The 24,248-nt window shown below is 36.9% G+C and overlaps 1 protein-coding gene across 30 annotated transcripts in view; it reads right to left on the reverse strand.

Moving 5' to 3' along the window:
• The window catches only part of FIP1L1 (factor interacting with PAPOLA and CPSF1), a 65,905-nt gene extending 45,052 nt beyond the window's left edge, over window positions 1-20,853 (reverse strand). For 5 of the 30 annotated variants that reach the window (XM_060012542.1, XM_060012553.1, XM_060012533.1 and 2 more), the window contains exons 1-8: window positions 20,537-20,853; window positions 19,170-19,209; window positions 15,475-15,532; window positions 14,264-14,367; window positions 9,444-9,508; window positions 8,787-8,894; window positions 7,977-8,107; window positions 7,617-7,685 (exon numbers count right to left, since the gene is read on the reverse strand). In XM_060012542.1, the coding sequence (XP_059868525.1) occupies window positions 7,617-7,685; window positions 7,977-8,107; window positions 8,787-8,894; window positions 9,444-9,508; window positions 14,264-14,367; window positions 15,475-15,532; window positions 19,170-19,209; window positions 20,537-20,621 (660 nt within the window). In that variant the 5' untranslated portion in view covers window positions 20,622-20,853. Of the gene's footprint in view, window positions 1-7,616; window positions 7,686-7,976; window positions 8,108-8,786; window positions 8,898-9,443; window positions 9,509-14,263; window positions 14,368-15,474; window positions 15,533-19,169; window positions 19,210-19,312; window positions 19,358-20,536 lie in introns of all 30 variants that reach the window. The other 25 variants (XM_060012551.1, XM_060012555.1, XM_060012543.1 and 22 more) reach the window with 13 other exon arrangements.
• Between the last annotated feature and the right edge of the window lie 3,395 nt (window positions 20,854-24,248).

Below are 24,248 nucleotides of genomic sequence, written 5' to 3' on the forward strand. Positions count from 1 at the left end.
ACACAGTAAAGATGTTAAAATAAATTCATAACACTTCATTTGAAATTAAATATGAAGAGTGCTTCGTTGCCCAGTATATAATAAAATTAAACTTATTTTAGAACAGCATTAGGTGAAAGGCACCAAAGATGGATTATGGGACCAAAATGTTCCCAACTAGTAAAAAGTTCAAATTAATGTCACTTAAAAGTCCAATAAACTATAACTCTTAAGGACTTTCATAAATTCCCTCAGATCATTATAAGTAAGTCCAAGATACTCAGTTAAGACTCCATGTTTCAGAGTTCAAGAAAGGCCTTGAAGAATTCAGTATACCCAGAAGCCTGAGTCAGTCATCTGTCTCCTTAATCCCTCTTCTCACTCTTTACGTTCACTTTCAAACCAGTTATCTACTTACTTCATAATTTCTCCCATATTTGCCCATCCTTTGTGCTCCTGTCAGATCCTCTGAAGTATGGTCCAGTCATATTCCTTTAGACTGGTGAAAATCTTCTTTATGCTCTTTTGCTTTTATACTCACCTTCCTATCTTAAAAATCGTCATTAATTTATTAAATTTAAATAAAGTTCAAGTTGCCCTATACTTAAATAACATCACTATATCTTAGGCCCTATTTAAATTCTACTGTCCCTGTTCAGTCTAAATTCAGCATCACTCTCCTTCCTATGAGGCAAAGGCCAAGAGAATTCAGACACCTTGACTCTGATATATCCAAACCACTGATCCAATTCCAGAAACCATCTACCTCTCAAATAAACATTATGTGGAACTCATTTTCAAATAAGGTATTAATGTTAATACTAATTATATGAGGGATGATAAGGATCAGCACTAAGACACTGAGGAGAGAAAGAAAGAAAGAGATTTGTTAGACATCTGACAGGTAAAACTGACCCAATGTGGTGACAGGGGAAATAAACATGATTTATTCATCAAACATTTATTGACTACCTATTATGTACTGGAAACTGAGACCACAGAGAGAAATACAACAAAATTCCACACTGTGGGAAAAGACAGGCACAAACCACCAAAGCAACACAACAACTGTTATGAAAAAAATATCCCTGGGATAAAAGATACTATGAGAACACAGAAGAAGAAATGCACTATTGTTCCTGGGGATGTCAGGAATACTCAGAGTTGACACTATGGTCTCAACTGTTCCCCGGAGCTCCAATAATTTACACCCAGCTTCTCACATGTCTTCTAAGCATCTCAAACTTACATGGCCAAAATAAAGCTACTGATTTCCCACTATCCCCCATTCTGATCCTCCCCAAGTCTTCTTCCTATGAGTAAATGGCACCAAGTTGCTCAAGAAAATAAAAACAAAAACAAAAACAAAAAACTAGCAATGATCCAATACATATGAACAACCAATGTCAACTTTACCTTGACAATATATACCAAATTCAACCACTTACCATTCTGTTCACTCCTAAAACTCAGGTCAAACCCACCACCACATCTCATTTGTTCTATTACACTGTGTCTCTGCTTTGATCTTACCTCTCTAAAATCCATCCTCTGTACACAGCCAAAGCAATCTTATTAAAAATATAAATCAGGGCTTCCCTGGTGGCGCAGTGGTTGAGAGTCCGCCTGCCGACGCAGGGGACACGGGTTCGTGCCCCGGTCTGGGAAGATCCCACATGCTGCGGAGCGGCTGGGCCCGTGAGCCGTGGCCGCTGAGCCTGCGCGTCCGGAGCCTGTGCTCCGCAACGGGAGAGGCCACAACAGTGAGAGGCCCGCATACCACAAAAAAAAAAATAAAATAAATAAATAAATAAATAAATAAATCAGCTCACATCTCTCCCCTGCTCAAAATTCTCCAATAGGGGCTTCCCTGATGGCACAGTGGTTGAGAGTCCGCCTGCCGATGCAGAGGACACGGGTTCGTGCCCTGGTCCGGGAAGATCCCACATGCCGCGGAGCGGCTGGGCCCGTGAGCCATGGCCGCTGGGCCTGCGCATCCGGAGCCTGTGCTCCGCAATGGGAGAGGCCACAACAGTGAGAGGCCCGCGTACAGCAAAAAAAAAAAAAAAAAAAAAAAATTCTCCAATAACTTTCCGATGCAAACAGAATAAAACCTAAACTTATCATGGCCTACAAGGATTTATGGTATGGGCCCTGCCTACCTCTCCAACTTTGTTTTCCTCTATTCCTCCCCAACTTATCTTAACTACGCCCAGTCACAATGGCCTTTCTTCTTGTTCTTTTTAACAGATAAGTTCCTCCTTTATGAGGGTTTTTGCACTAGATGTTCATTCTGCTTTAAAAGATCATCATGGCTCAAGTATTGTTCAAATGTCTCCTTGAAGTGGCCAATCCCAACCTCTATCATATTATCTCTATCATAACATTTTGCATTTTATTCATAGAATTTCTCACATTATCTTAAGTCCTCTTACTTATTTTATGTTTATTGTCTGCCTGCTGCCACTATAACATAGGATCTCTGAAGACATGGATGGCATCCAGTTCAAATCTGTATCCTAAGTGCCTAAATACACTGCCTGGCATGTAATGAGTGCTCAAATATATTTGCTATTTGATTGGCTTTGGGATTCAGCTTTAAATGTCACTTCTTTAAAGTCTTTCATAGAACATGGAGTTTATATAATTTTTGGCATGATAATCTAATTACCACCTATCTTTCCCATTAAGTCAGATAAACTCTTAAGACCACAAAGTCTATGTCTATAATTCTTACCTCCCCTCTCCACCCAAGTCTAAGACACTTCCTGGCATAGACAATGCTCAATTAAAAGTTGGGATCTGGAGAGCAACTGGAACCCTAGTACTGGAGCAGAGCAGCAAATCTAGTCTCACAGAAAGGGAGCTCTACTGGGCACCAGAAGGCCTGGATTCTAGTCTCTGCTCTTGAGGCTTTGAGAAAGTCTTTAATCCTTCTACCCCTATTATCAAATACCAGTAACAACTCTTCAGTCTATCTCATCAAGCTCTTGTGATGACCAGGTGAGATAATGGAAAATCACTTTATAAACGTGGGGTATTAATGTTATTCTGTCAAAAACTGCATAAAGATGAATATCTCTGGAAAGGCAAGTTAAAGAAAGTAATAAAGATAAAATAATATGTTAAATCTTAAAAATAAACAAACACGTAAGTAAACAAATAAATAATAAAAATTGGGAAGGAGGAAGGGAGAAGGGTTGGAAAGAGGTAGAAAGAGGGGCAAGAGATTATAAATTAAAGAGTATTTACAATAGGGGAAAAAGTGAGAAAAGGTATCAGGAAGACAAGATACATTTTCAAACATGTAAAACTTGCTTGTGTTTCCTAACTTAGTTTTCCTTTCTTGTTAATTTCTTCATAATATACTCATTATAGTAAACAATTCTGAAAATCTTCACCATTTTAGCAACCCTCCTAATCAACCTGCATTATCATTATCACTTTGTCTTCAGATGTTGCACTCAGCATTACAGGCTCAAAACTTGTTTAATCACAACATAATGAGATTATTTTTTCCACATGATCTAATATTTTAAGAAATGACTGTAAGACATTATGATTTATTTTATAAAAACAAATTATCATATTTTTACTCAAATTTGCTGAAACTTAATTATTTTGTAAAATTTCCTTCAACTGCCCTTCACAGCATTATGTATAAAAGTTTAATACTACAAAATAATATCTAAAAAGAAATTACTGTGAAACACCCAAATAATGGATTATGCAACTATTTATAAAGTGTTATTTATCAAAAAACTTTAATAACCTAGGAAAACATTTACATGTTAAGATGAAAAAAGAAAAAATAGAAAATCACATAAATTATTTATTACAATTTTGTTTCAACTCACAAGAACAAAAAGACTGGGAAGGCAACAAAAGTTAGGACTCTGAAAGCAGACGAAAAAATAGTAACTGAGCAGACCAAAGAATCTGAATCCTAAGTCAGCAATGAGAAAGCAAAGACATATTGATTTTCACAGCAAGACCCACAAAGATTCAGGAATTGACAACTCTAACTCCCAGAACATTTCAAGCAGCCAAATATAAATATAAACCCTCTAGGCAGGATACTAGAATGTCTTCTCTGAAAACTCAGATTATCACAAAAAGAAAAAACAAAAAGTAAAACAAAGATAAAGATACTGACATTGGAGACTGTGAGAAAAACTTAGCCCTACAGTAAAGCCTACAGTCAACAAGTTCTACCCACATGCACAGAGCTTCCGATCACCTTTTCAGTGGCCCAGTTAATAATGGGCAAGGATCAACAAATACTTGAGAAAAGTCGAAGTCAGAAGCCAAAAACAACAAACTTAAAGATGAACTTGTAGAAAACAGACCATGCACAAAAAGAAAACCTAACAGAAACAATCTAACATTAAGATCTTTTGAAAGACAGAGGGAGGAAAAAATACTGCATTACTGCATGCATGAATACAAATAGGCTAAAGTTAAATACTGAAGGAAAATCTTCTTGGATATTCAAAAATACAATAGCAGAAATGAAAAAGTGAACAGAAGCATTCTAAGGCTGAAGAAATCTCCCAGATAATGGAAAACAAAGAGAAAGGAAAAGAGAAAAACTAAGAAAATTAAAGGAACCAGCATAAGGAGGTCTAATTTTTGAATAAGAGGTCCAAAAGGCAGATGAAAGCAGAGAAAAAGTAAAAAAATAATAATAATAACAAAGTAAGAAAATATCCCAGAAATGAAGGATATGTACTTTCAGATTAAAAAGGTACAAATGAAAGCTTGGTACAATGACTGATAACAGACCAAGATACATGCTTATGAAATTCACAACACTAGTGACAAAACTCATACATGCTTCCACAGAGGAAAAAAACATCTTTGCAGGTGTGCACCCATTCTCACTAGTCACTCCTCTCTCGCCCTCACCCCAAATTATGTAGTTATACAACTGCTTTTGTACCCAATTGAGTGATTTTATTTTTACACTTATTAAATTTCATCTTTCATTTTGCTAAAAAATATATAAAAAATCTTTTATATTAAAGTATATAAAAAGACTTTAAGAATGTTAAAATGTTGATAAGTCACTTGAGACACTTCCATAATAAACACATGGCAGTTCACCTGTACTATTCTACCTGTTAGAATGCTTGAAAATTTACTTAATAAAAAGTAAAAAAAAAAAAATTATTTTAAAGATGCTGATGAGGTGCCTCTCACTTGACTAAGGATGAAAAAATATCTTTGTAGTAGATATGAAAATAACTTAAAATTTTGATTCTTAAATTTGTTCCTTTGTCCATCCACCAGTATCAGTCTGGGTCTTTCTTCATTTCGTACCTATAGTACTCCAACAGCTCCCTATCTAGTCTCTGTCTCCCTTTTTCCCTCTTACATTCTATAGCTTACCCTGGTACCAGTTCTTTTTCTAAAAACCAGATTTGCTCATACTATTCTCCTACCCAAGAACTTTCAAATGGCTTCCTACTGCCCATACATATGTCTGCAAGCTAGTTTTAGATTAAGATCTTTCTCATCATTTCTACCATTTCCAGGCTTCTCTCCTCTATGTCTCATCTACCCCAACTCTCCTTTAATGCTATCTGGTTTTGTTCACATTGCTCTCTGCCTACAGTGTTCTATACTCCCCTGTCTCCTACTAATGAAAACTCACTCATTTTTCACTTATCACATCCCATTTGAATCCTTCTAGACTCTGTGATGCAGGATAACCCAATCTCTCCTCTGAACTTTCTACTGCATTTTGTCAATACACCAACATAACACTTGTCACAATACATCATGGTTATTAGTTCACATGTACACATCATTCAGACCATGAGCTACTTGAATACAAAGACCCTCTTTTACTGTAGCATCTAGCACAGTGCTGGGCACACTGAAGGTACTCAGATACATCAAGAAAGCTGGGCAAGCTTTTTTCCTTCTATCTCTTTCTCACCAATCCTAATAATTATAGTTCAAATGGTAGTTAAGTGGACAAGAGCTTGGACTTCATCCAACCACACCATACACTGCTGCCAGAATACTGTTACTATAAGTCACTCTCCTGATCATTAACAGGGAGTAATTCCTCCAATTCATCTTTCTGGTTTCTAGGCTTTCTAAAATTAAACCACACTCTACAAAGCCAAGTCTTCTGTTCTTCTCCAGAAATAACTCTCTGATCCAATAAAGCTGATTTCTTAACTAATTTGACTATACCTGTTAAATTCAAGTCCTTATTCATTCAGAATTAAATAAATCAGAATTGAACAATGACCTCCTCTCACATGATCAAAAGAAACTTCAAAATAATTTTTCAGTAGACTGTATGTATATAACTTATTCACAGTGGCTACCTTCAATAAGAGACCAGACCCTAAGAGTTTCTTTTTATCCTTTAGTTTTAGAAGTTTACTGCAAAAAGACAAAGCATAGAGAAGCTGGCAGTTTAAAAAGGCAGTTCTCATTTCTGTTAGAAGAAAATTAAAAGCACCATTGCAAACAAACTATTTCCTCATCAAGATAACTTTTCTAACTATTCATTGCAATCATGAAAAACAATATATTCAATGTCTCAATAAGTAGATATCACCAAAAAGAACTTGATGACCATTTAAAATAAGATAGACATCATCACACACTTTCAAAATATTTACAGCAGAACAAGAACCAAATACTTACCCAAAGTAGGATGTAAATTAAAATTAAATTCTCTATACAGAACTGTGTCCAGCAGAGCGGCTACATCTGCGGATATAGCACATGCATTGCATAAGGCAGTATTTTGGTGGACTGGGCTGTAGCCCCAAACGGGACACAGAGAAGTTCCTGCCCACAAAAGTTCCCTGGGTATATAACCCAATCTAAAAGTCACTCCCAGTCTTCATCCCAGTGTCACTCAATACAAGAATCAAGAATTAAGAATTAAGGTAAAGGAAGAAGAGTTTACAATCAGATTTTGAAAAAAGTTTGTAGGTTGCTGTGTATCACACAAGTATGAAAATATATTATTATTCTTGGGACTGATCCTATGGAATGGAGAAGCCAGAAGTCAGACTTGATACTCAAGTAGTATCAACCTGCAAGTCCCTCATTAAACCTGCTCCTTTTAATATTAATTTAAAAAATCAATGACTTTATCCTAATTTTGTTGAGTCTTTCTTGGCAACTGGCAAAGAACACCTAAGATTCCTGAGCCATCTTAAACTGCAGAAGACATTACACCAATGATTTCAGTCTCATACAGATAATAAGCAGTATGTCATCTACCTTACCATTTTTTAACAGAAAATTAGGACAAATAAGCCTCCAATTCTGATAAAGATTATAGCGGGATCTACAATGAGTGCTTAGCCTGTTGGCATGAACTTTTATATCCTACAAGCAAACACACACTTGACTCAAAATAAAATCACAACATATAGCAAGAATAGTTTTACTTTGCATTTGTTAGTATAATAGGCTATAATTCACATGCTTGCAAAAGTGGAGATAAAACAACAATCAGCAAATTTGTAAGTCACCAGGAAGCTGAAGGTTTGGAAAAAAGGTAGCTATTTCCACTTTAATCTTGTCCCTCGAGTAGTGGTATGGGAGCAGACTCAAGAACAAAAAATGAGAGCAACCAAGGATAATTTACTAAAATTCACCTTAAAAAGATTGAATCTGCCATCTTGGATCTCTGCACCTGGTGTAACTTCCATAGTACAGTCTTCGGCCTAAGTTAAATAACATATTCCCCATTAAGATACCACATAATTTTTAATTGATAGGCCACATAAAGACAAACCAGCTGTGGCTAGTCTGTGAATTGAAACTAAAAACATCAGATAATCATTAATATGAAACTGTGAAAGGGAAGGAAGGGGAAAAAAACAAACAAGGTAAAATGGAATTTTTAAACTATCATATAGCATTTAACCACCTTTATAGGGAAAAACTGATGTATTTAGGGAGCAAAACTGGGATGGTAGAAAAGGCTGGGGTATTGTGGAATATTTACTAATTACCGTAATTTTATTTGTAGTAGAGGTAACTGGTATAACTTCCAGTCCCATTCGTATCCTCTTTTGTTTTTCACAGTAAGCTTTCCAGGTATCTTCATTAAACCCATAATTAAAATAATCAGAAAGATCAGCACCTAAAGATAAAACACACTTTTAGTGTATGAATATTTCAATTCTATTTTTATGCAGCACATAAAATATAATAAACTGTAAAAATAAATTTAGAGTTCTATTAGTCTCATCTAATTTTACCAATTCTCCCAATTACTACCATAAAGCAACAGGACTATACAAATTTTTGATCAAAATTACTCCCTTTAGAAATGGCATTATAGGGTAAGCTGGGACAAAGTGAGAGAGTGGCATGGACATATATACACTACCAAACGTAACATAACTAGCTAGTGTGAAGCAGCCGCATAGCACAGGGAGATCAGCTTGTGCTTTGTGACCACCTAGAGGGGTGGGATAGGGAGGGTGAGAGGGAGGGAGACGCAAGAGGGAAGAGATATGGGGACATATGTATAACTGGTTCACTTTGTTATAAAGCAGAAACACACCATCGCAAAGCAATTATACTCCAATAAAGATGTTAAAAAAAAGAATTGGCATTATAATAAAACAATATGCAAGTCTACTTTTATACAATGCTAGGCCACCTGTAAGATTTAATAATACAGGTTCATTATTACTCATGTGCTTAAGATAATGAAAATTACATTTAAAAAACAATATTCTAAACTGATGCTGAAAAAAAACTTTTCTAATAGTTTAGACTAAAAATCTTTTGAAACCAATCCACAATAATCTTACCAGGTTTACGCCATGGTTTATCTTCAAAAGAATCCAAATCTACCTCCAAAAGGGGCACTCCATTAATGCTTCCAGGTGCATCAAGATCTACTCCTTTGACTTTCGTTCCTACTTTAGAAAATTACAAAATGGTGAAGGAACTATATTAATAAGAAGCTGAGAGATACCAGAGACAAACAGAAAACAATGACACCTTTTTTTACTACTATTAGCACTAAATATGGCCAAGATTCCAAACAGAGTAGTAATGGTTACCACAAATAAAAAGTGAGGTCAAAGTTTATGGTGTAGCTATAAGATAAAATAGAGAGATTAGAGACTTCTTGTTTATAATAAGGGATTCCTGTACCAAGAAGTTAATTTCCATGTTTTAAATCATTGTCTTTGTACAGTCTGTGAGCTGTAAGAAAGGGTTGTAGAACCAAAAAACAACGGCAACAACAAAAACAACCCACACACACATGACAGGAACCCTATGTGACCCACACAGCCTAAACTATTCATTATCTAGCCATTTATAGAAAAGTGCCCATTCTATGATACATGGTCAAAAACTGCTCTTTTTAATTGAGCTGTAATAGCTATTAAAATCTATTCATGACCTATTCAGATATATGCCCTATTTTCTATTGATGCAACTGCAAATACAAATTTTACCTGTAGTTCCATAAACTCTTCCTCCTGTCTTGATGTTAAGATTTACAGGTGCTGTACCATAACTCCTAAAAGCAAAATCAAAAAAATTATCCTGAGATGCTTAAAGTAAACAAAAGCAGAATATATTCAATATGTACACATAAATTATATACCCACATATTAACTAGATAGACTGACACTAACTCAAACATTTTAGAAAATGTTTTAAACTAATTTAAAAAGCCTGTCACTTGCTTAATAAAAGATAAAAAGAATATTTTTTAAAAGTCTCACTAATTTTCCATCTCAAAAACCTACCCGCGATTAACTCAATATCCCACTCTAACAAACTTTCGAGAAATTTGGCTGGGAAGGGAAGAATAGTTTATATGCCTTGTTTTCACTTCCTGGCCTCCCAGTCATTCAACTGGACTTGTGAAAACTCACTGCTTCTGGTCTGCCTAACAATTTCCATCTTTTGTCTCCAATGTATTAAATTTATGAGACCTAGGTTATTCTGCTTAAAAAAATAAGGATATTCAATAAAATATTCAAATAGTTGTATAAAGATCCACTACTATAAATGCAAGAAGTATGAAGGAGCCTAAAATAAACTGTCACTGTCAAGTTGTACTATCATTACCAACTTGAAAGGTTTAATCATCTCATTGACTAATTCTCCAATAAGTGCTTAAGCACCAGCAATACATCACATACAGTTCTAAGCCAAGGAGAGAGAATGAGGAGCTGGACAAATATGGTTCCTGCCGCATGATGCTTACATTTCAACAAGCTAAATTCAGCACAGCCAAAGCACTTTGAGGTATCTATATATGATGTACAAAAGTCCTAGCTGTTCGAAAGTCAATATACAAAAACCAAGGACTGTCTCCAAATGGTCCTCTTACAGACTGCTAAAGGATAAACCAAAACAGTATTTATAAAAGGCTTACCATAGTTCATTAAATGAACTTCTTTGCTTCCCACCCAGCTACTTTCCTTCCTTCCCCATTCTGCCCTTTAAAACATTACTTTTCTTTTTTAATGCCTCCAAGCCTTCACATTCATTGTGTGTAAAGAACCTTAGCTGTCTGGAAAACTGCGCTTAAGTAAATCTGATACCCCCATTCAATAGCACCCACCATGAGGTCTCAGGCTTCTCTAGGGGCTAGATCCTATATACTTGGATGTCTACAAAAACTTAAAAATAAATGTATCAAAAAATTTTATCTTAACCTGCTCCTCCCACCTTAGCCATATACGGTAATACACTGTTATATACACACACTGAACTACTCTAGAAAGCTCCAAGTCACTGAATCCTTTGTCTCCCTTTCCATCTACAACCAACCCATTACCCATGTTATTTCCATTTATTATTCACTCAAATATATTGAATTCTTCCATCTATCCCTATATTACTGCTGCTGGTTTAGTTTCGACTATCATCCCACCTGGATGATTACTTCAAATCTATTAACTAAGTTCTATCTAGTCCATCTCAACTACTACTGCTAGAGTTATATTTTCAAACAATGTGACCTGCCTAAAAACCTTTAAGGTTCCATCATGGCACAGCAAAAACATCCTAACTCCCCTCTTCTGTGGTTTCAAGCATCCTCTCTCATCTACCTTATCCTCCAGTCTTGTGGTTCGTCTAAGTCATGCTTCCACTACATCTAAGTAGTTTCCTCTGCCAAAATCATCAGTCCTCTTCCTTCTGTCTCGAGAATTATTCAAATTCATATATTACCTCCTCTAGGATCTTCTCTTCAACACATGCACTTTTAGCAACTGTCCTCTCAAAGCTTTCCAATCACCCTGTACATGTTTCTATTCAAGCACTTACACTGCAAGGAAAGTATCTGCTCACATGTCTATCTCCCTCACTACTTTTGATAAATAAGGACAGTTGATGTTCCCATCATCAATTATTAGAGTGCCACACAAACTGCCTTTGAAAAGTGTTAATGAATGAGAGGCTGAATTTCAAAGATACAGCTAAGAAACCACTCCTCTATACAAGGTAAATTATTCCTACCCTAAGATTTGATTTTCCACATACCTTACTTACAGATACAATAAACTCTGTAACAAAAGTATGTCACCTAAAAGAAATTCTAGTCTTTACCTTCTAACAGCTTATAATAAACCAATTTAGTATTGTTCCTTGAAATCAATTTGCTCTTTAAATTTGCCTCTGAAATGCTGTGCACAAAGTAAATATTCATCAAATTTTATTTTCTCCCTGGCTTTCTTTCAGTTATCAATGGATATATCTTGAGATATTAAGGTTAAACAAGCTTTATACTTTTCAGAAAGATCTGTAACTTACTTTGAAATGCATAAAAAATACAAAATAAGGGGACTTCTCTGGTGGCACAGTGGTTAAGACTCCACGCTCCCTGGTTCGATCCCTGGTCAGGGAACTAGATCCCACATGCAAGCCGCAACTAAGTCGTTGTATCCCACAACTAAGGAGCCCATGTGCCACAACTAAGAAGCCAGCAAGCCGCAACTAAGACCCAGCACAACTAACTAACTAACTAATTTTTTTTTAAAAAAAATACAAAATAAAAAAGATGGATTGATGAGTGGGTGGAGGCATGGAGATAGGCAGGTAGGTAGATAGACAGATAGGTGATAAAGCAAACACAGCAAAATGTAAATTGTATAATCCAGGTGATGAGTAAATAAATGGGTGTTCACATCAGTTCATTAAACTTCGAGTGTTTGAAAATTTTCGTAATCAATGTTGAGAAAAAAAGTTCAAAGACAATTGTGTTTTTAATACGCAGTCAATTTAGTGAATAAACACTTACTACTTACTATATTTAAGGCAATGTAAGGAATAGGAAAATTCATAAACCACTCAAAGAATTTAGAATCTAAAGGTAATAAACACGTGCGAACATAATTCAATCCATGAAACCGGAAATTTTGTTATAAGAAATAAAGTTCAGATAAAGTACTATGGGAGCTATATGTATTTAATATTTGCATGCAAGTCCCACCCCAAAATTGGTCATATTAATAAAAAGTAATCACCATTTGCTTTAATTGTTCTGTACTTGAAAATACAAATAATTTTATATTAAATATAAGTATTTACTAAATATGCAATTGATTATTATAGTATTATGTTAAAGTGTTCCTTCTGCATAATGCAGACAGATAAAGGCCTATTAGCATAAAGGCTTACTAATATCATAGCTCAACACTAATTATTTACTTTAAGTGGGGATGAGAAGAACATCAAGAGTTATCCTAACTTGAATAATTTAGTCTCTTCTCAAACCTGCTCCCTAAAAAAGTTGCTAGGGTCTTAAAATTACATCAGCAGTCATTATTATAATGCAAAACTGATTATGACAACAGAATTACCTTTAAGCTTCTTGAAATAACTTTTGAAAAACTTTCTCTACTGAAGAAATAAAAAATTCAAAAGGATTTATGTATATATTGGTCCGTTTCAGATAAGGCTACTTAATGAACTATAGTGCAATTAATGAAAAGTTTACTTTATATTCCCAACGCACTAGTACCACATCATACATCCAATCTGAAAAGGATAGAGAAAACGTCAACTCATATTCTACCACCATAACAAAATCACAATATGTACTTTATTCCCTTCCAATTTTTCTGTAAGATTCTTTATGTGCTCAATGAGTCAATGACAGGCCATTCACTTGATCCAGCTTTACAGACTATAAACTTTGAGACAACCTATTGGCATAAATAGCATACAGGATAATTAACCACTTGAAAAATACACTATGAAAAGCAAAAAGAAATACTTTTGATATTGTTTTTATCGGACAAAAAAATTAAAAACCTAAACTGAAGTCTGGATAAGTAATAAAATGTAAGAACAATATAGATGTAAACAGCAAATTAAGGTTTTCTAATTCTAATTAAAGAATCTGGGGACTTCCCTGGTGGTCCAGTGGTTAAGAATCTGCCTTCCAATGCAAGGGATGCAGGTTGTATCCCTGGTAGGGGAACTAAGATCCCACATGCCACAGGGCAACTAAGCCTGCGCACTGCTACTAAGCCCGCATGCTGCAACTAGAGAAGCCCGCGTACTGCAACGAAGAGGCCATGCTCCTCAAAGAAGATCCCGCGTGCCGCAACTAAGACCTAATGCAGCCAAATAAACAAATAAATAAATTAAAAAAAAATAATCTGGGGCTTCCCTTGTGGCACAGTGGTTGAGAGTCTGCCTGCCGATGCAGGGGACGCAGGTTCGAGCCCCGGTCTGGGAGGATACCACATGCCGTGGAGCGGCTGGGCCCGTGAGCCATGGCCGCTGAGCCTGCGCGTCCGGAGCCTGTGCTCCGCGACGGGAGAGGCCACAACAGTGAGGCCTGCGTACCACCCCAAAAAAAAAAAAAAAAAATCTGTATCACTCAATTCATTTGTAAAAACATTTCAATTTCAGGAATCAAAAACTGCTGCTTCCATGTAACTTTACCTAATTAACTTTATGTTTAAGAAAAAAATATTTTCATGGTGAAATTCCTTTTAGTCATGAGATGTATTGATACTTGACATATAACACTGTATTAATTTTAGGTAAAAAACATAATGATTTGATATATATATAAACTGCCAAAATGATTACAATAAGTTTAGTTAACATCCATCACCAAAGATAGATACAAATATTTTTTTTCTTGTGTCAACAGCTTTTACCTACTGTCTTAGCAACTCATCACGTGAAATCATATCATGGTAAGATGAAAAAATGTAAAAACATTGGAATCAACCACCAATTGTTTGATATAGACACACCACCTTTGACTTAAGCACACAGTTGTTACTTAAAAATAACTTACCCATACTGTGGTGCTCCCGTTTTAATGTCTCCTATAGTGACATGAACATCATCCTCATCATCATCACTGTCGCTATCACTATCGTCTTCAGTCTCTGTCACTTTCTATATCAACATAAACAACCACAAAATACACTCAATAATCCATTTCAACGTCTGATATAAATAACTGAAAAGGTAACCATTTTGCATTTTTTGAGCTAATTCTAGAGAAAAAGTTATAGTACTACTACCTACTTCAACTCATTTACAACTTTGATGTTTTGCAATGATAAAAAGGGATAAGAATGTGAAGTAAACCTTTTTTTCAACATTGTCTTTTTGTAAATAACACATGTATTTTTTCCTACTATTTATAACTGCTCCTCTTGCACAAAGGATCTAAGGCAATGTACTAAAATACCTAGAAGATATTTTTAAAATGTTTGAGGAATTCTTAGCAAAAAGAACATGAAGGTAAGAGGAAAACAACTAATTTTAAGGGTCACAGTGTCACAGTTAAAAGCATCAAATAGTTAAAAAGCAGCTCACTTATTCTTGACATTCATGTACACATAGAAAAGGTCCTGCATGCAAATGATTGAGGGAATACTTTGTTTCTATGAGTAAAAGTAGGGACATTTATGAAAGCTTTATTTTGGCTCTAAAAGGCTGTTCTGTGCTTAGTCACATAATAGTAAATTTAAAAAGTAGATCACCAAGGCTAAATACTTTTTTGTATACAAGTTCAAGCTTGCAGAATAAGAATTTCCTTCTTTTTACAAGATTAAAACATTAAAATATTCATGGGACCGATGATTTGTTCACCCCCCAAAATATCACATTTAACAGGCATGAGGTCAGACTGTCATTTATATAAACAGTAATTTTTGCTAAAAAACTTGACAAATTTGAGTTGAAAAACTCTATGTCTGCTTTGAAAACCAGGCTCACCATGATCTATCGAATTGACCTATGACCACTGGGTTCCTTGGTAGCAACAAACATCAAGCCTTTGCACATGCCCCATTTCATCTGAACTCTCCTCCCACTATTTCTTCTCATGGTTACACTTTTTTGACGGCACCAGATGACACAGGAGATACAAAAGGGGCCCGATTATGCAAAATATTGGCAGTCATGTTAAATTCTGGTTTTCTTCCTAAGTGAACGGGAAGCTATTGATAAAGATTTTAAACAGATAAGTAACCAGATCTCAAAGCCTTATGTTACCGGTTTAGGTACGCCATTTTCAGGAGTTTCATCTTCAATTCCCGATGGAGGGTTAGCACTACAAACAACAAAAATAAGTACACAACTGGTATTATTTTTCTGAAGTACAGATGGAGCATACTAGTATTTTTAATCTATGTCTGATAGTTTCCTGAAATTACTGTCTCCACCAGAGATGAAAAGAGAACTGCCTGTCCTATTCTGCTATTCCTAATGCCCTACATAAAACGTTTACACTCAACACTGGAAGTAGAATGGAATTGCCTCCACAATTTGTTAACGATGCCAAATTTGCAATTTGACGGTGGGGTATAATTTGAGTTTTTACATTTTTAAAATATGCATCATACTTAATCAATTTTATTTATCCTAAAACTACACTGAACTTCAAGGTACTCTAGGAATTGCCAAGGGCTATGTAACACACAGTTTCCTCTTTTCCCTGGTGCCCAAGGAACTCAGATGTGCAGTATGATGACGTTAACTCAGTACTGAGTTAACACACATGCTTCTTCCTAGTTTTCTGTTTCACCTGTCTTATTAGATATATGTCCTTTGTTGTATAAAAAACAAATTTTAAGATTTAAAAAAAAGTTTACTTTCATGTAAAGACTGCCTTCCAATTTGACACTAAGGAGCTCCAGATCTAATTTTGATGCATTAAAAAATAATTACTTTTTTAAAGCCAGTTAATACTTGAATTTGCCCTGTTACAACAAAATTGACATATAGCAATAAACACTTATTCTCAAGAGACTCAAGCATATGGCCATTAACCATGAAATAAAACTTCTAGTACCACGGTGCAAATGGTTCCTTATATTTTTAATAATTATGATTTTGAAAGTGGGAATTAACCATTAACCTCATTTTATAGATGAAGAAATTGAAATACAAGGCAACTGACAATTATTTAGTAGCATTTCTAGGGAAAATGTCCAGATGTTGATATAGTTCAAAGCTGTTTTCACTGGGTTTCTGCTAATCTCTAAACTTCACTTTTGTCAAGCAGTTTCTATATAAACTAATTTAATCTCTATAGTGGTATTCTGTAACACAATCTCCAAACAAAGCAAAATGAAGGACAAAACCTGAAAACTTATCTGTTAAATTTTCATAGTTCTAATACTTGACCCTCCCCCCCCAAAAATGCAATTATAATTATTCAATACATTTCTCAGATGTAAGTTGAGCTTGTTCTTTATGTCACAAAACAGTATGTTTAGCCACAACTTTGAAATAAAACAAGACAATCAGAGACAGCACAGTGCAATGGTTAAGAACAGTTCTGACAATGGGCCAATCACAAAGAAGCTGGGGAAAACTCTAATAGCAAAGACTCGGCTCAGTTAGGGCAACGAAGTAGGTACTGCACTGGATAGTAGAACACAGTTTGGCAGAGCTCTCTTCCCCAATAGACTTTTGAAAGTTTTAATTCTCTTTCACCATTAAAACACTAGAAACATGATAAAATTATAAGCTTTATCTAGAAAAATAACATTTTAAGGGTAGATCTTTTCCTTTGGATGAAATAAACTTAACAGCTTTCCAAATAAAATGTTAATAAGGAATATAAAGACATTTTGACAGTGATAGGGAAGGGAGAAGGGTTCCTCTCCAATCAATTTAATCAAGCTGTGTATTGAGGAATTAAGGAATATTTAATCACAAAATAAGCTTCAAGAATTATATCTAAGAATATTAACAAAGTAAAATAAAAATTAGTTCACAAAAATGTGTATCTGATTGTTATCATTAATTTCTTGATCAACTGAAAAATCAGGGTATGAAGAAATATTACTTTCATAACTATTAAACTACACAAATCCCAACTCTGTGGTTAACTAAGAGTAGGGTTAGGAACTGGGTTGGATATATCCATTTCAAAACGAAATGACAAGGGCTTCCCTAGTGGTCCAGTGGTTAAGACTCCAAGCTTCCACTGCAGGGGGCGGGGGTTCGATCCCAGGGGGATGTTCCGCATTCCACCAAAGGCAGACAAAAACAAAAAACCCTAAATGACAAGATTTCAGATGATACAGCAATGAATAAATGAATAAATAAATAAATAAAACCAAAAAAAACTTCCAACAAAGGGTTTTTTTTTTTTTTTTTTTGCGGTACAAGGGCCTCTCACTGTTGTGGCATCTCCCATTGCGGAGCACAGGCTCCGAACGCGCAGGCTCAGCGGCCATGGCTCACGGGCATGTGGGATCTTCCCGGACCGGGGCACGAACCCGCGTCCCCTGCATCGGCAGGCGGACTCTCAACCACTGCGCCACCAGGGAAGCCCTATAGGGGTATTTTTAAGCAAGGAACAATAATCTCAGCACCCCCTGAGCTGTTTCCACTTCTCACTTCTTCCCTCCATTAACTTTTTAAAAAATAACAGCTTTGAGATACAATTCCTGTACCATACAATCCACTCATTTGAAGTGTACAACTGAAAGGTTAAGTATATTTACAGAATAGTGTATGTATGTCTATCTATCTAATTCCAGAACATTTTCATCACCCCAAAAAGAAACCTTATATATTTGTAGTCGCTCTCCATTTTCCCGTCCTGGTAACTACTACTTTCTGTCTCTTTGGATGTACCTATTGTGTACATCTAATATAATAAGAAACACAATATGTAGTTCTTTGTGACTGGCTTCTTTCATTTAGCATGTTTTCAAGGTTCATCCATGTTGTAACACTATCAGTACTTCATTTCTTTTTACTGCCAAATAGTATTTCACTGTATGGATATACCACTTTTCTAAATCTATCCATTTGATGGACACGTGGGTTATTTCCATTTTTTGGCTATTATGAATAATGTTGCTATATATGGTAGCTCTACGTTTAACCTTTAGAGGAGCTATCAGACTGTTTTCCATAATAGTTGCACCATTTTACAATCTTACCATCAGTGTATAAGGGTTCCAATTTCTCCGTATCTTCACAAGCACCTGTTAACTATCTGTCTTTTTGATTACAGCCATCCTAGTGGGTGTGAAGTCGTATTTCCCCCTCTTTTTAAACCCAAATATTCTTTAAAAGTCCTTTTTGTAATCACGCCTCCCCCACTATAAGACACTAAGGCATCTGGTCAGTGATGTCAGCATATCCATGCACTTGTACCCATGAGCTATTCTGAAATTTAGAATAAGTTTCTGGCTCCCTGATATGTTCTGTAAATGATACTCAGACCTTTCTAGTAATCTAACAAAGGCAATCAATCTTATAACAAATTCATTAATTCCACTTCAAATTTTAAATAAATACGAAACATTGAAATTATAACCACAATGCATTACACCATCAAAAATATTAAGTTGTAAAAGTAGTTACCCAAGGAATTCTTTATTTTTAAAAAATTTTTAAGTTAAAACTTTTTTTTCTTAGTAGTCTGATGGTTATACTGTATACTCCATTATTGAGCTCATTTAAGAGTACAAAGTTATTTAATAGTGAAAAATATCCAAACCCTTACTTCAAAAACATTTTGTCCCCTGGGCTACTAGCAAATAAACAGAATTGGTACAAGACTACGTCCTGAAATAGTAATAAACTATAAAGGACTCAGCGTCTTGCTATCTTTGTCAAAATGTAATCAAACCAATGATTATAACAAAATAATTCTGACAATCTGCTGACAGAAGCACTGTACCGCACAATCTGCAAAAGCATCAACAAGAAATTTCACTAACCTGGCATTTTCTTCTTCTGGCCTTTCAACTTCATTTTCATCTACCAAAAAAAATACATAAATAAATAAATAAAATTAACAAACAAACCACTCTTAAAGAAACCAGTATTATGAAAATCTGAAGTGATCATCACAAGCACTAACCTAGGTCCTTTGCCAAATCACTGTGCACATGCACGTCCCATGGGCCTATAAGCACATCCAAAGTTAGATCACCTTATAATGACTTAACAAGATATGTCTTTTATGAAAAATAAAGAAATAAAAAAATCAGACTTTACTTCTATAAAAATAAACTTAAGAAGCATTACAGATTTCTAGACCTTTGTAAAAGAAACCCTATACATTTACATTTCAAACAGTACTACGAATGCTAAATCTTGCCGCCAAAGACAACGTATTTTACAAGTTTATCAAAATCAAAGTTTGTCGAAGTCACATTATCAAGGAGCTGCGTGGTGCCCAAACGTGCACTTTTACTAAACTATCCTAAAGACAATCAAGAATACGCATTTTAGGCAAGGAACAAACATTAACTTTCAAATCTAGTACCGGCAACAGACAAGAAGGGACTGTGACTTCATGGAAGTTAAAAGCCAGATGTCCCTTTCAAGGGGGAAGTAAAAGATGCAGTAAACTTATTTTATGAAAAAGATATACACGAAGTGATACTGAAAACCGTAAGCCTAAGGGACATGAGGTACTTCTACGTGGGTTAAAACGCAGTCTCTTAAAAAAGAAAAACTTCACCTTAATACAGGAGACATTCGGGGTTTTCTTTATGGGCCATAATGTATTCCATCTCTTTCTTTCTCTCTCTCTCTTTTAATTAATTATTTTTAAAGCACGACTTTCACACAAGGAGGTACCCTTGCAGGTGCATTCCATACAAACTGACCATCAAGAAACAAGACGTTAGTTTTACAGCATCAACTTTATTTAGCTATTATTACAGAATGACTGTTCCTGGGACAGGAAGGGCATCCCACAGTCAAGGGGCAAGAAGAGACACACCAACACAGCTTAGAATCGATATAAGAAAACAAGAGGAAAAGCGCACAGAGGCGAGGCGGCCGAGAAGCCTGGGCGGAGTGGACGGCGAGGCTGGGGGCCCAGCCCCTAGCCCCCTGCCCAGCGGGGTCCCAGTCGCCACCTGGTGGGTGCGTGTTGGGGGCGTGGGCTAGGCGGGAGGAGGCAAGGGGGGCGGGGGACGCGCACGCCGAGCTCGGCCTAAGTCAGGCCGCACGAGGCTCCATGCAAGAGGCCCCAGGCGGCGGCGAGAGGGCCCCAGGACGCCGGCCGTTTGCGGGCCGGGAAGGGAGGCCTGAGAGAACCCGGGAGAGAAAGAAGGGACAGGAAGTTCCGTACCGCCATAGAGCCACTCTTCCTCCTCATCCCCTCCGGTCCCGCCGCTCAGCTCCGACACTAGGCGCTCGACCTCGCCGGCCGACATGGCCGCCCCGAGCACAACTTAAAGGCGGCGATCAACAGCCCCCTCCAACCCTTCCCCAGCCTCGCTGCCCGGGGTCTCGAGAGGGGCGCGAACCCGCCGGCGAGCGAACGAAGAAGGCGCGAGACTCAAATCCAGGGTAGGTGGCCCCGGCGGCGGAGGCGGCAAAGAACACGGCTCCGGCGCCGCTCCGCCCGCGCCCGCGCAGCAGCACCCAAGCAGCGCGGAGTCTCTAGGTGGCTTCGCTTCCGCGGCGGCGGCCACCTGAGCCTGGTTGCGCCTGCGCACCGTAGTTGGCCCCGCCTCCACGGGATCTCGCTTGCCTTTTAGCGTGGCTTTCTCCCGTGACGTCTTACGTAGGCTACGATTCCCCTCCCCCAACGTTCCTTCTGATAACCTGTATTGCTTTTGCTGGAGAGTGCACCGTCGTTACTTTCTGCGTGTGATGCTTGCTTTCTCGTTTTGTTTTTTTAAAATCTCCCGGAAGGCCTTGTTTCATTCTTTACTTGTATCAGACTTGATCCAGAATCGCCTTATCAGTCCCTGTTTCTCATTAGAGAAGAAATCATAATTCGTGCCCACTTTCCTGAAAAATTAATTTTAACAGCAAACAAAAGCCAAACTAAAAAATGAATAATGCATTCTCTTTGTCAAAAAGTCAAAGACCTTCTCATCCACTACCCTCCTTTCCAGAAGTAGCCCTTGTTTTTCTGTTCATGTGCAGCATTATGACATTTTATACATATTTGCTACACGTGTATTGTTTTGGTGAAAGAACCTGAGATGAATGAGTCTTAAGGGGTACAATATTGTATGTATAATTGTGTAGATTTGTTTATTTGATTGGTTGGTTTGGTTGTTTTTTTTTTTCTCAGCAGTGTCTTGGAGGTCCTTTCCATATTTGTGTATGTCAAACTATGTTCATTTTTTAAGTGCTTCATCATATTTTTTCATTTATTTATTTAACAGTTATTGAATATCTGCTGTTTAAGAACTTAGGAAATAAAAGTATGAGTAAAGCACAGCCCCTGCCCTTGAGAGCTCTCAATTTATTGAGAAAGGCAGAAGGGTGGTAAACAATTAACTCACTTACAAGGGAAAGGTGGGTCTTAATAGAAGCACAAAGTGTTTTTACACCACCAATGCCACACCATCTCATGCTATTTAAACAAATCATGTGGTTTTAATCTCCCTAACCTTTGAACATTCCTCTATTGCTATTCTCAGCCTCCCTTATCTGAAGGGGATAGATAATCCCTTGTGTATTTCTGAAGTCTGTTGAGATATAGTCAACTTTTGAAATCTTTCCTGAACCCCATTTCTTTATTTATTCTATAAATACTTATGGAGGGCCTACCAAGTGCCAAGGACTCTTCTAAATTATGTAGATTCAGCAATGAGTAAAACAAAGTCCTTCCTCCCGTGAAGCTTTCATTCTAATGAAAGGGAGACAGACAATAAACATATAAATGTACAGTATGTCAGATAGTGATAAGGATTATAAAGTAGGGTAAGCAGGAAAGGGGGACCCCGAGCAAAGTGATGAAGAGGGATAGGATGCAATTCTATATCAAGTGGTCGGGGAAAGCCACTCTAATGAGGTGGTTCAAAAGTAGAGACCTGAATGGAGAGAAGTAAACCGTTGTGGATTTCTGGGAGAAGCCCTATCAGGTGGAGAGAATAGGAAGTGCAAAAACCCTGAGGCAGAAGCGTACTTGGAGCATTCAAAGAACCCCAAATGTAGCTGGAGTGGAGTGAGGGAGAGAGGATATGTAGATGAGATTAGAGTTATTCCGGAGTGGGTAGTGCAGAGCTAATCATTCCTTTCTGCACAGTATGCTGATTCCGTGGCATGTGTCTATCACATCATATAGTAATTATTTGACTACATATCTGTTTTCCTAAGACTTCACCAAATCCTCCCTCAAACAGGGCATCTTCTTATATGTCGTTCTAATTCCTGGTGTGTTGCCTAGCACTTAGGAGATCTTCTTGGCCTCTACTGACAGTAACAAAGTGAAGATTTTACATTCTGCTCGAGAGTGTCATAAGGCACTCACTCACATTCCTGTCTGTTTATGTTTCTATTTATCATTCTATGAGTCTGTAATGATGGTTTCATGGGAGAACAAACTGCCTTTTGCTGAAGAGCCTCTTTCTCCTTTCAGCTGCCTGAAATGAGCTTGTCTTTCAAGGCATTACTTAAACTGAAGAATTGATGAATAATAATTGATGCATCAGAATTGCCTTCATGGTGGAGGTAGCATTTGAGCTAAGCTTTGGAAATGAAGATTTTCACAAGCAGAGAAGCCCATAAATCACTAATAAGCACTCTTAAAAAACCTCTTCCTTCCTTGCTTCCAAACTGAGTTCTTTGCCTGGATAGACTTCCTTAGTTAAAAGTATCTTTATCTCCCACCAGGGGAGACTTCAAAGACAGGTAGCTTGAAGATATTATATAAAATTATGACCTTATCAAACTACGATACTCCATATATTCTGATATTTGTTTTCCATTGTGTGTGTGTGTGTGTGTGTGTGTGTCTGTGTGTGTGTCTGTGTGTCTGTGTTGGTGTGTGTGTGAGAGAGATCTGCTGGTTCTTGGCAAAAAAAAAAAAAGCCGAAAACAACAAAGCAACAGGTTTAATGTATCTACCTCTGAGAAGTACTGAAAGGGAATGCTCAGTAGATGATGATTAAAATGATGACAGGAGGTAAAGATCAAATAAAGGTGCCTTGCTCAGTATTTAGTAGATAGTAAGTACACATAGATGTGTTTTGAATAGATATGGCATTTAGGCTCGACTATACTATTTGCTACCAGCTTTAGTTATGTCATTTCAATGTTCCTCACTTTCCTTATCAGTAAATTGATATATTAAAATAGCATTTTATACCCACTTCTTGGAAGGATAACAAAGGTAAAATGAAGTTTCAAACGTGAAAGCATTTGACAAATTAGAGGTGACTGGTAAAAGAAGTTTTCATATATTGAGGTAGGGGGAAGTCATTCTGGTTTATCCGTGAGTTAACTTGAATTTTATGCTAACTAGCCTGTTTGTGGCCTATGAAACATACTTTGTACCTCTTCTTTAATTATGAAAGAAAAGGGCACATTGACCAGAAGTAAAGAATGTCCATGTTAAAAATAAAGATTAGGGACTTCCCTGGTGGTCCAGGGGTTAAGACTTTGCGCTTCCACTGCCAGGGGCGTGGGTTTGATCCCTGGTCAGGGAACTAAGATCCCTCATGCCATGCAGCCAAAAAGTAATAAGTAAATAAGTAAGTAAGTAAGTAAATAAATAAATAAATAAATAAATAATATTAAATGCCTCCTTTCCTGGGACACCAGAGCTGGTACTCCTTCAATGATAAGACTAACTTTCCAGGTGCCAAGGCCATACAATTCGCTGTGTACCTGCTGATCTTTTTTCTCTTTTTTGAAACCACGTAAGAATGTATCCCTGACTTGTTTGATGTTCTTTCTTCTGATAAGACATAAAATTGTGCTGAAGACTATGCTTCTCTGGAGCAGTTCCTCAGAATTATCTGAGAGGCTGTCTTCCAGGTTATAGTCCTCAGTCTGGCAAATAAAACTCTTTGCTATGCTATTATAAATTGTTTATTGAT

This window comes from Delphinus delphis, chromosome 5 (genome assembly GCF_949987515.2).
Source record: "Delphinus delphis chromosome 5, mDelDel1.2, whole genome shotgun sequence".
In the NCBI taxonomy this organism is placed as follows: Eukaryota; Metazoa; Chordata; class Mammalia; order Artiodactyla; family Delphinidae; genus Delphinus; species Delphinus delphis.